Source organism: Salvelinus sp. IW2-2015, unplaced genomic scaffold (assembly GCF_002910315.2).
Source record: "Salvelinus sp. IW2-2015 unplaced genomic scaffold, ASM291031v2 Un_scaffold1813, whole genome shotgun sequence".
NCBI lineage: Eukaryota > Metazoa > Chordata > Actinopteri > Salmoniformes > Salmonidae > Salvelinus > Salvelinus sp. IW2-2015.
Window position 1 is genome coordinate 33953 of NW_019943186.1, and position 12500 is coordinate 46452.

At 45.3% G+C, this 12500-nt stretch overlaps 1 protein-coding gene across 1 annotated transcript in view; it reads left to right on the forward strand.

The window, feature by feature from the left end:
* Positions 1-12500, forward strand: part of LOC112072065 (zinc finger matrin-type protein 1) — a gene marked incomplete at both ends in the record, with an annotated part of 85575 nt that overhangs the window by 16416 nt on the left and 56659 nt on the right. The window contains one exon of the mRNA XM_024139481.2: positions 6739-7008. Coding sequence (XP_023995249.2) covers positions 6739-7008 — 270 coding nt within the window. The remainder of the gene's footprint in view (positions 1-6738; positions 7009-12500) is intronic.

Here is a 12500-nt window from a genome sequence, read left to right on the forward strand (position 1 = left end):
GGTGAAGAGAGAGAAGAGGTAAAGCAGCAGCGAGTGAGAGGAGAGAGGAGAGAGAGAGGTAAGAGAGCGAGTGAGAGAGAGAGAGAGGTAAGAGATGCGAGTGAGAGAGAGAGAGGTAGAGAGCGAGGAAGAGGAGAGATAAGTGAGAGCCGAGTAGAGGTAAGATGAGCAGTGGAGAAGTAAGAAAGGAAGAAAGGGAGGTATAAGAGACGCGAGTAGAGAGAGAGAGGTAAGGAGGCGAGTGAGAGAGAGAGAGAGGTAAAGAAGAGCCGTGAGAGTAAGAGAGGAGAGAGAAGGATAAGAAGACGAGTGAGAGAGAGAGAGGTAAAGAGAGCGAGATTGAGAGGTAAAGGAGCGAGAATGAGAAGACGAGAGAGAGGTAAAGAGAGCGAGTGAGAGAGAGAGACGGTGTGTGTGTGCTGAAGGTTACTTTGATTCTAATCTCTCCTGTCTAATCACTCCATCTCCTCCACTTGTCTTCTTTTTTCTCTCTCTCTCTCTTATTCTGTCCTTCTCCCAGTCTGTCTTGTCACTAAAACCATGGCAACTTTCCCTGAAAGCACCTTCACCAAACTGACTTTATGTGTGTGTGTTGTGTGTGTGTTGTGTGTGTGTGCGTGTGTGTGTGTGTGCGTGTCGTGTGGTGTGTTGTGTGTGGTGTGTGGTGTTGTGTGCATGTGAGCGTGTGTGGTGTGAGTAATCGAACTGACACTTTCCAAGACGTAAGAACAAAGTTATTTCAAAGTTAACCCAACTATCATTAACATCCATTACTTTGCATATGATCGCTTCCCTTTCTGATTGTTTTGTGACTATTAGTAAAATATCTACAACTTCTAGAACACTGATTCCGTCTGGCTGCAAGTCAAATCCTAATGTTTTTACACCCTATAATTCCATAGCATTAGTGAGGATGAGTGTGTGTGTAGTGTGCTTTGTGTGTGTCTGTGTGTCGTGTGTCTGTGTGTGTGTGTGTGTGTAGTGTGTGTGTGTGTGTGTGTGTGTGGTGTTGTGTCGTGTGTGTGTGTGTGTGTGTGTGTGGGTGTAGTGGAGTGTTGTTGGCTGCTGTTGTGTGTAGTGTGTTTTGTGTGTGTGTTGTGGTGTGTGTGTGTGTGTTGTGTGTGTGTCTGTGTTTTGTGTGTGTGTGTGTGTGTGGTGTCAATAACTGCGTGTATCAAATCAAATGTTATTGGTCGCATATACACACATTTAGCAGATGTTATTGCTGGTGTAGCAAAATGCTTGTGTTTCCAACAGTGCAGTAATATCTAACAATACACAACAATACACACAGATCTAAAAGTAAAAAATTGAATTAAGAAATATATAAATATTTAAATATTAGGATGATGCCTGTCATTTTTTCCCGTTAATGTTACGACCTTGCAAATGTTTGTAGTGACCTGTCAAACAAACCCCAATTATGGCTGAAATAGGCTGAATGGAATACATTGGCTATAAGAACGTTAAAGCTTAATCTGGGATTTAACACAACGTCTCGACACTTACATCAAAAGAAAAATAATGAAGCTCATTTTTTGTTGAATTAAAAAAAGTAATAATTTAACAGTTGAAAGGTTTACAAATTAAATACACTGAAATGAAAACAAATTCAGAAAATGAAGACAAAAAAAATAATAATACCTGATACAATAACATGTTATGTATGAGTCCATTGTGAGCAAAACATTGACATTTTACAAAAAAATGTAATACCTGAATTCAAACCAAAATCCCTGAACATCATTCATTATTTTGTCCATGCAAGTAAAATGTTCATACAAAAGTGTGTGTGTGTGTGTTGAGTGGGAGGTGGTGAGAGGTACAGAGAGACAGCCTTAGATACTGTAACTATGTGAAACAGACCCCATTTAGCCAATGTGTGATTAACTAACGAGCTCACGGCATTACCAACACATACACACACTCCTCTCTATCTCTATGTACACACACACACATATATATACACACACACACACACACACACACATATACAGTATATATACACCCCCCCCCACACACACACACACACTCCCCCACACAAACATATTTGTGTAATAGTTCATAGACATTGCTTCTGTCCATTCATGCCAATAAAGCATTAATTGAATATTGAACAGAGACAGAGACAAATAATGATTAAGAGCGAATGATGAATGATATGCTCAACAAGACATGGACCACACAAGAATAGATCCTAATATATACTGTAGCCTACAGAGCCATCATATGTGGTATACTGTATGAAATTTGAAACTGAAAATGTGAAATATATGATAAAAGTATGAAGTGAAAAATGCAATGGTTTTTTCTGAGTAGAGCTTTAGTGACACTAGCACAGTGTAGAGGGTAGAAGTAGACAGTTGGACAAAGCCATCTGGCACCAGAGCTCTCTCACACTACAGTATTTGGCTATGGACCTAACACACCCCTCCCTCTGTTCTGTGTAAACACACACACACACACACACACACACACACACACACACACACACACACACACACACACACACACCCACACACACACCACACAACTCACCCCTAACACGAGCAGACACACACACACACACACACACACACACACCACACACACACACACACACAACACAGGCGATTCTACTCGTCACAAGCACAACACTTACAATCCTATCACATGCGTACATGCACACATACAGCTCACACTTTCAAATACCTGCCTTCACACGTCACATCCTCATGCAATCATCCTCACACGCAAACAAACACTTACAGTGGCTTGCAAAAGTATTCACCCCCCTTGGCATTTTTCATATTTTGTTGCCTTACAACCTGGAATTAAAATAGATTTTTTGGGGGGGTTTGCATCATTTGATTTACACAACATGCGTACCAACGGGTCATTAAAAACTGTAACATCTTATGCTTCACGGAGTCGTGGCTGAACGACTACAACATCAACATACAGTTGGCTGGTTATACGATGTACTGTCAGGATAGAACAGCGGCGTCTGGTAAGACAAGGGGCGGCGGTCTAAGTATTTTTGTAAACAACAGCTGGTGCATGATATCTAAGGAAGTCTCAAGCTATTGCTCGCCTGAGTTTCTCATGATAAGCTGTAGACCACATTACCTACCGAGAGAGTTTTCATCTATATTCTTTGTAGCTGTTTACATACCACCACAGACTGAGACTGGCACTAAGACAGTATTGAATGAGCTGTATTCTGCCATAAACAAACAAGAAAAAGCTCACCCAGAGGCGGCGCTCCTAGTAGCCGGGAACTTTATTGCCGGGAAACTTAAATCAGTTTCACCAAATTTATATCAGCATGCTAAATGTTCAACCAGAGGGAAAAAAACTCTGGACCACCTATACTCCACACACAGAGATGCTTACAAAGCTCTCCCTCGCCCTCCATTTGGCAAATCTGACCATAATTCCATCCTCCTGATTCCTGTTTACAAGCAAAAATTAAAGCAGGAAGCACCAGTGACTAGATCAATAAAAAAGTGGTCAGATGAATGAGTGGGCAGATGCTAAACTACAGGACTGTTTTGCTAGCACAGACTGGAATATGTTCCAGGATTCCTCCGATGGCATTGAGGAGTACACCACATCTGTCATTGGAAACGTCAATAAGTGCATCGATGACGTCGTCCCCACAGTGACCGTACGTACATACCCCAACCAGAAGCCATGGATTACAGGCAGCATCCGCACCAAGCTAAAGGCTAAAGTTGCTACTTTCAAGGAGCGGGACTCTAACCCGGAAGGTTATAAGAAATCCCGCTCCTATGCCCTCCGACGAACCATCAAACAGGCAAAGCATCAACACATGACTAAGATCGAGTCGTACTACACCGGCTCTGATGCGCGTCGGATGTGGCAGGGCCTGCAAACCATTACAGACTACAAAGGGAAGCACAGCCGAGAGCTGCCCAGTGACACGAGCCTACCGATGAGATAAACTACTTCTGACTGTGTGATCACGCTCTCCGCAGCTGATGTGAGTAAGACCTTTAGACAGGTCAACATTCACAAAGCCGCAGAACCAGACGGATTACCAGGACTTTTACTGCGAGCATGCACTGACCAACTGGCAAGTGTCAACAGGCACATTTGTGGCCTGCTGGAGGTCATTTTGCAGGGCTCTGGCAGTGCTACTCCTTGCACAAAGGCGGAGTTAGCGGTCCTGCTGCTGGGTTGTTGCCCTCCTACGGCCTCCTCCACGTCTCCTGATGTACTGGCTTGTCTCCTGGTAGCGCCTCCATGCTCTGGACACTACGCTGACAGACACAGCAAACCTTCTTGCCACAGCTCGCATTGATGTGCCACTGGATGAGCTGCACTCTGGCCACTTGTGTGGGTTGTAGACTCCGTCTCATGGCTACACTAGTAGAGTGAGAGCACCGCCAGCATTCAAAAGTGACCAAAACATCAGCCAGGAAGCATAGGAACTTAGAAGTGGTCTGTGGTCACACCTGCAGAATCACTCCCTTTATTGGGGGTTGTTTGCAATCTGCTATAATTTCCACATTTTGTCTATTCCATTTGCACAACAGCATGTGAAATGTATTGTCAATCAGTGTTGCTTCCTAAGTGGACAGTTTGATTTCACAGCAAGTTGATTGATTGGAGTTACAGTGCGTTGTTTAAGTGTTCCCTTTATTTTTTTTGAGCAGTGTATATGCACGCACCACTTTTCCGTATTTTTATACTTTCTTTGAAAACAAGTAATTTTTTCCATTTCACTGGACTAATCTCGGATTCTGCAGTGAGACTGTGAGAGCATGTTTGCTTACACACAACACACACAACCACACACCACACACACACACACACACACACACACACACAACAACAACACACACACAACTACACACACACACACACACACAACACACCACACACACACACCTCAGTGTGTGACCCCGGGTCTTATTCTGTCGGTCCTGTCGGCGCCAGGGCTATGAATGGCCTGTCTCATGGTAACCAAGCTGCCATTGTATTAACAGGGTCACCTGGAGACTAACCACTTTTTTTTCTGAAGATGGGGGGGGTGAGAAAAAAGTCTGATGAATGGACACAGCGCGTCAACATAAATATTGAACACAGATTTTCTCCACAGAGTCTGAGTAAGGATGGATTCTCTGGAGTGGCAGTTGACCTTTCTTCTACCCTCATCTGTGCGTGGGGGGTGTTTTGTGTGTGTGTGTGTGTGTGTTGTGTGTGTGTGTGTGTGTGTGGTGTGTGTGTGTGTGTGTGTGTGTGTGTGGTGTGTGTGTGTGTGTGCGTGCGTGCGTGCGTGCTGCGTGCGTAGGTGCGTGCGTGCGTGCGTGCGTGCGTGCGTGCGTGCGTGTGTGTGTGTGTGACTCTTGAGACCACGTTAGTGTTTTACTGGAGATGTAATTTCCGATATATACTCATTACAAACAATTATTATTGATTAATGTTTATGGTCTATTACAGCATACTCAACGGGGTCAATACAGGGTCAATACAGGGTCAATATAGGAATCAATGTAAGGCGGTTGAGAATTGTGATAGTAGCATACAGAAGGTTGCAGTTTTGAAGTTTGTTAGGGCATTGGCAGTTTTCTTCTTGTTAAGTAACTCACTGACAGACACGAGATTTTACACATATTCTGTACATTTAGCGAAACACAGACGCACAATGCCTCCACAATGCCTACACAGAGTGGATGGCTCTCAGAGTGCAGACCTTTCTCTTACCATCATCTGTGCTTCATAGATTCACGCCTGGAGCAATCAATTGCTCTGTGTCGCAGCTGTCCCCTGTGAGTTGGTCTGGCCATGCACTTTATTGACTGTTGTGTGTGCGTGTGTGTGGTGTGTGTGTGTGTGTGTGTGTGTGTGTGTGTTGTGTGGTGTGTGTGTTTGGCGTGTGCGTGCGTGGCGTGCGTTGCGTTGCGTGCGTGCGTCGTGGCGTGCTGTGCGTGTGTGCGTGCGTGTGTGAGTGTGGGTTGTGTGTGGTGTGTTGTTGGTTGTGTGTGCGTGTGGTGTGTGTGTGTGTGCGTTGTGTGTGTGTGTGTGTGTGTGTGTGTGTGTGTGTTGTGTGCGTGGCGTTGCGTGTGGGTGCATGTGGAAAACAAAAAAATAAATACCAGTATTGCTATACTTGTTAGTGTTGTGGCAAGGAAACAAAACACGAGGCGGGTTGAACTGTTGGAAACAAACATCATGTTGTCATCCAGAGTCACATTTATATATTTTCCAAGTTATAGCACACACTAACTGCTAAATGACTAAAATGTCAAATGTAAAATAGTACACAATATTTTACATACAGCAGGTTTTTAAAGGACCAAAGATTTAGGTCTGCTTCATGTTTTCATTTTTTGCCAAGGAAAAACTATCTTGATAGTGGTATTGTCCCGGCCCTACACATTACAACAATTATTATTGGTTTATGTTTATGGTCTATTATCACCTCTGTGTGTTTATAAGAGATAATTTTAATGGGCTCTTTCTCACCCTCTTTCCTCCATCCTTTCCTCCATCCTTTCCTCACTCCTTTCCTCCATTCTGTCCTCCATAATTTCCTCCATCCTTTCCTCACTCCTTTCCTTCATCCTTTCCTCACTCCTTTCCTCACTCCTTTCCTCCATCCTTCTATTACTATTGTTATCTCCTCTCCTTTATTCCCCTTTAATCTCACCCTTAACCATCACCGACCTTTTTTTCTCATAACTTCCTCCCTCCCCCTTTCTTCCTGCCCCGTTTCCCTCCCTGCCCCAGACTCATCCCCCTCCACCCCCCAGCCCAGCGACTCCACCCCTGCCCCTCCTTCCCTACCACAGCCCTCCTCTCTAGCACCCCCGGTGGCGGTGGTGGGTAGTGGTGGTGGGAGTGGTGAGACAGGGAAGTACTGCTGTCTGTGTGGAGCATGGTTCAACAACCCTCTGATGGCCCAGCAACACTATGAGGGGAAAAAACATCGCAGGAACGCAGCCAGAGCACAACTACTGGAGCAGCTAGCTGGCAGTCTGGACGCTACCGAAACTACAGGTGAGGAGACAAGGGCTATAGGTCAGGGGACAGGTGTTAAGGGGTTATTAAGAGTTAAAGTTAGGCTTACCAGCACTACAAGGGGAATAAACTTTACAGGAACACATCATGATATTACTGGAGCAACTGGCAGGACATTTGGACGGTAGAAGTACTTTAGGATCCATTTGTATAATATAGGGTTATATTACTTCATAACAAATCAAATCAAATTGTATTTCTCACGTGCGCCGAATACAACAGGTGTAGACCTTACAGTGAAATGCTTACTTACAGGCTCTAACCAATAGTGCAAAAAAGGTATTAGGTGAACAATAGGTAAGTAAATAAATAAAACAACAGTAAAAAGACAGGCTATATACAGTAGCGAGGCTACATACAGACACTGGTTAGTCAGGCTGATTGAGGTAGTATGTACATGTAGATATGGTTAAAGTGACTATGCATATATGATGAACAGAGAGTAGCAGTAGCGTAAAAGAGGGGTTGGCGGGTGGTGGGTGGCGGGACACAATTCAGATAGCCCGGGTAGCCAATGTGCGGGAGCACTAGTTGGCCGGCCCAATTGAGGTAGTATGCACATGAATGTATAGTTAAAGTGACTATGCATATATGATAAACAGAGAGTAGCAGCAGCGTAAAAGAGGGGTTGGGGCACACAATGCAAATAGTCTGGGTAGCCATTTGATTACCTGTTCAGGAGTCTTATGGCTTGGGGGTAAAAACTGTTGAGAAGCCTTTTTGCCCTAGACTTGGCACTCCGGTACTGCTTGCCATGCGGTAGTAGAGAGAACAGTCTATGACTGGGGTGGCTGGGGTCTTTGACAATTTTTAGGGCCTTCCTCTGACACCACCTGGTGTAGAGGTCCTGGATGGCAGGCAGCTTAGCCCCAGTGATGTACTGGGCCGTACGCACTACCCTCTGTAGTGCCTTGCGGTCAGAGGCCGAGCAATTGCCGTACCAGGCAGTGATGCAACCAGTCAGGATGCTCTCAATGTTGCAGCTGGAGAACCTTTTGAGGATCTCAGGACCCATGCCAAATCTTTTTAGTTTCCTGAGGAGGAATAGGCTTTGTCGTGCCCTCTTCACGACTGTCTTGGTGTGTTTGGACCATTCTAGTTTGTTGTTGATGTGGACACCAAGGAACTTGAAGCTCTCAACCTGCTCCACTACAGCCCCGTCGATGAGAATGGGGGTGTGCTTGGTCCTCCTTTTCCTGTAGTCCACAATCATCTCCTTAGTCTTGGTTACATTGAGGGAGAGGTTGTTATTCTGGCACCACCCGGCCAGGTCTTTGACCTGTTCCCTATAGGCTGTTTCGTAGTTGTCGGTGATCAGGCCTACCACTGTTGTGTCGTCTGCAAACTTAATGATGGTGTTGGAGTCGTGCCTGGCCATGCAGTCGTGGGTGAACAGGGAGTACAGGTGGGGACTGAGCACGCACCCCTGGTGAGCTCCAGTGTTGAGGATCAGCGTGGCAGATGTGTTGCTACCTACCCTCACCACCTGGGGGCGGCCCGTCAGGAAGTCCAGGATCCAGTTGCAGAGGGAGGTGTTTTGTCCCAGGATTTTTAGCTTAGTGATGAGCTTTGAGGGTACTATGGTTTTGAACGCTGAGCTGTAGTCAATGAACAGCATTCTCACATAAGTGTTCCTTTTTTCCAGGTGTTTTATGTCCAGGTGTTGTCCAGGTGTTTTATGAACCACTTACAGTATTTGTTGTTTTTTAAAAGGTTTATGAATAAGATTGGACTTTTGCATCACACTCAAAATGAAGTGCTGTTCATTTGGCATTTTATATCATTTGATATTTTTCTCACTTTGCAGACGCTCTTATCCAGAGTGACTTTCTGTAGTGATTAGTACTGGTCCTCCGTGGGAATCAAACACACAACCCTGGCGTTGCAATCGCTATGCTCTACCAACTGGCTCTACCAGCCACATGGGACCTAATTCATTCTCTCCCTCACTCCCTCACGCCCTCACTCACTCACTCACTCACTCACTCACTCACTCACTCACTCAAATTCACAGCAACAAAGGAGTGATCAAATTTGGATCCTACATCTGTACATAACTTGACATTTATTATGTTGGCAGACTGGCTTGTTATGAGCCGTTTCCATGGTGAACGGCTTGAGTGTTATTTTCCTATCACACACACACACAAAAAATGAGGGGATAGCTGTTCCGGTTGAGTGCTTTGTGTGCCCCTGATGCCACTCAATCAAGACTAATATGATAATAATAATCAGATATGAGTGACTGAAATTATATGTTTACACAGTGTATTATCTAACACTGTGTTATGTCATGGTCATGTAGTGACTGAGGCGGGATCAGCAAGAGTGGGACTTGAACCAGAGACCCTCTAGTTAACGGAGCAATATTTGGCTAACAGCCACAGCAACGACCTGATTAGGGTTGCAAAAGGTGGGTATATAACTGGAAACGTTCTAAGTTTACCAGTAAACTAAACTCAGCAAAAAAAGAAACGTCACTTTTTCAGGACCCAGTCTTTCAAAGATCATTTGTAAAAATCCAAATAACTTCACAGATCTTCATTGTAAAGAGTTTTAACACTGTTTCCCATGCTTGTTCAATGAACCATAAACAATTAATGAACATGCACCTGTGGAATGGTCGTTAAGACACTAAGATCTTACAGACGGTAGGCAATTAAGGTCATAGTTATGAAAACGTAGGACACTAAAGAGGCCTTTCTACTGACTCTGAAAAACCAAAAGAAAGATGCCCAGGGTTCCTGCTCATCTGCATGAACGTGCCTTAGGCATGCTGCAAGGAGGCATGAGGACTGCAGATGTGGCCAGGGCAATAAATTGCATTGTCTGTACTGTGAGACGCCTAAGACAGCGCTACAGGGAGACAGGACGGACAGCTCAATCAATCAATCAATCAAATGTATTTATAAAGCCCTTCTTACATCAGCTGATGTCACAAAGTGCTGTACAGAAACCCAGCCTAAAACCCCAAACAGCAAGCAATGCAGGTGTAGAAGCACGGTGGCTAGGAAAAACTCCCTAGAAAGGCCAYAACCTAGGAAGAAACCTAGAGAGGAACCAGGCTATGAYGGGTGGCCAGTCCTCTTCTYGCTGTGCCGGGTGGAGATTATAACAGAACYTGGCCAAGATGTTCAAATGTTCATAYATGACCAGCAMGGTCAAATAATAATAATCACAGTYGTTGTCGYGGYRGCAARAYYTCAGCACCTRAGGAMTAAATGTCAGTTGGCTTMTCATAGCCGATCATTBAGAGTATCTCTACCGCTCCTGCTGTCTCTAGAGAGTTGAAAACAGCAGGTCTGGGACAGGTAGCAAGTCCGGTGAACAGGTCAGGGTTCCATAGCCGCAGGCAGAACAGTTGAAACTGGAGCAGCAGCATGGCCAGGTGTACTAGGGAATCAAGGAGTCATCAGGCCAGGTAGCCCCCCGAAACTACTGCAACATAAATACTGGAGGCTGAGACAGGAGGGGTCGGGAGACACTGTGACCCCGTCCGACTATACCCCCGGACAGGGCCAAACAGGCAGGATATAACCCCACCCACTTTGCCAAAGCACAGCCCCCACACCACTAGAGGGATATCTTCAACCACCAACTTACCATCCTGAGACAAGGCCGAGTATAGCCTACAAAGATCTCCGCCCAGGCACAACCCAAGGGGGGCGCCAACCCAGACAGGAAGACCACGTCAGTGACTCAACCCACTCAAGTGACGCACCCCTCCTAGGGACGGCATGGAAGAGCACCAGTAAGCCAGTGACTCAGCCCCTGTAATAGGGTTAGAGGCAGAGAATCTCAGTGGAGAGAGGGGAACCGGCCAGGCAGAGACAGCAAGGGCGGTTCGTTGCTCCAGTGCCTTTCCGTTAACCTTCACACTCCTTGGCCAGACTACACTCAATCATAGGACCTACTGAAGAGATGAGTCTTCAATAAAGACTTAAAGGTTGAGACCACGTCTGCGTCTTTCACATGGGTAGGCAGACCATTCCATAAAAATTGAGCTCTATAGGAGAAAGCCCTGCCTCCAGCTGTTTGCTTAGAAATTCTGATCGCAGTGGCAGACCTCGCAGTGGCAGACCACGTGTAACAACACCTGCACAGGATCGGTACATCCAAACATCACACCTGCGGGACAGGTACAGGATGGCAACAACAACTGCCAGAGTTACACCAGGAATGCACAATCCCTCCATCAGTGCTCAGACTGTCCGCAATAGGCTTAGAGAGGCTGGACTGAGGGCTTATAGGCCTGTTGTAAGGCAGCATCATCGGATTGAGCTTGTTGTCATTGCAGGCAATCTCAACTCTGTGCGTTACAGGGAAGACATCCTCCTTCCTCATGTGGTACACTTCCTGCAGGCTCATCTTGACCCTCCAGCATGACAATGCCACCAGCCATACTGCTCGTTCTGTGCBTGATTTCCTGCAAGACAGGAATGTCAGTGTTCTGCCATGGTCAGCGAAGAGCTCGGATCTCAATCCCATTGAGCACGTCTGGGACCTGTTGGATCGGAGGGTGAGGGCTAGGGCCATACCCCCCAGACATTTCTGGGAACTTGCAGGTGCCTTGGTGGACGAGTGGGGTAACATCTCACAGCAAGAACTGGCAAATCTGTGCAGTCCATGAGAAGGAGATGCACTGCAGTACTTAATGCAGCTGGTGCCACACCAGATACTGACTGTTGCTTTTGATTTTGACCCCCCCCCCCCCTCCCTTTGTTCAGGGACACATTATTCCATTTCTATTAGTCACATGTCTGTGGAACCTGTTCAGTTTATGTCTCAGATGTTGAATCTTGTTATGTTCATACAAATATTTACCCATGTTAAGTTTGCTGAAAATAAACGCAGTTGACAGTGAGAGGATGTTTCTTTTTTTGCTGAGTTTACCAGAATTTTGGTATCTTTCAAGGATTTTATGTAATCTATCACAAGACATCTAGTGGCCCTTTTGGGCACTTCAGATTATCACAGGTGTCTGTAATTATCTCTGGCCCTCTGTGTTGCCTTATCACTTATCGTGTATATACAAAATCATTAAATTAGATGATTTTGGGAGAAGAAAAATGTATGTAAAACATCCTAAATATACACTGAGTGAACAAAACATTAGGAACACCTGCTCTTTCCATGACATAGATTGACCAGGGGAATCCAGGTGAAAGCTATGATCCCTTATTGATGTCACTTGTTAAATCCACTTCAATCAGTGTAGATGAAGGAGAGGAGACTGGTTCGATAAGGATTTTTGAGCCTTGAGAAAATCAAGACATGGATTGTGTATGTGTGCCATTCAGAGGGTGAATGGGTAAGACAAAACATTTAAGTGCCTTTGAACGGGGTATTGTAGGTCCACCACCCAAAGGACATCCAGCCAACTTGACACAAAAGCTTTTTTCATTAATTAGGCTATTTTCTCTTGAACCATATAGTCTATTTACTATAAACTCATGGTTACTCTTGGGCAA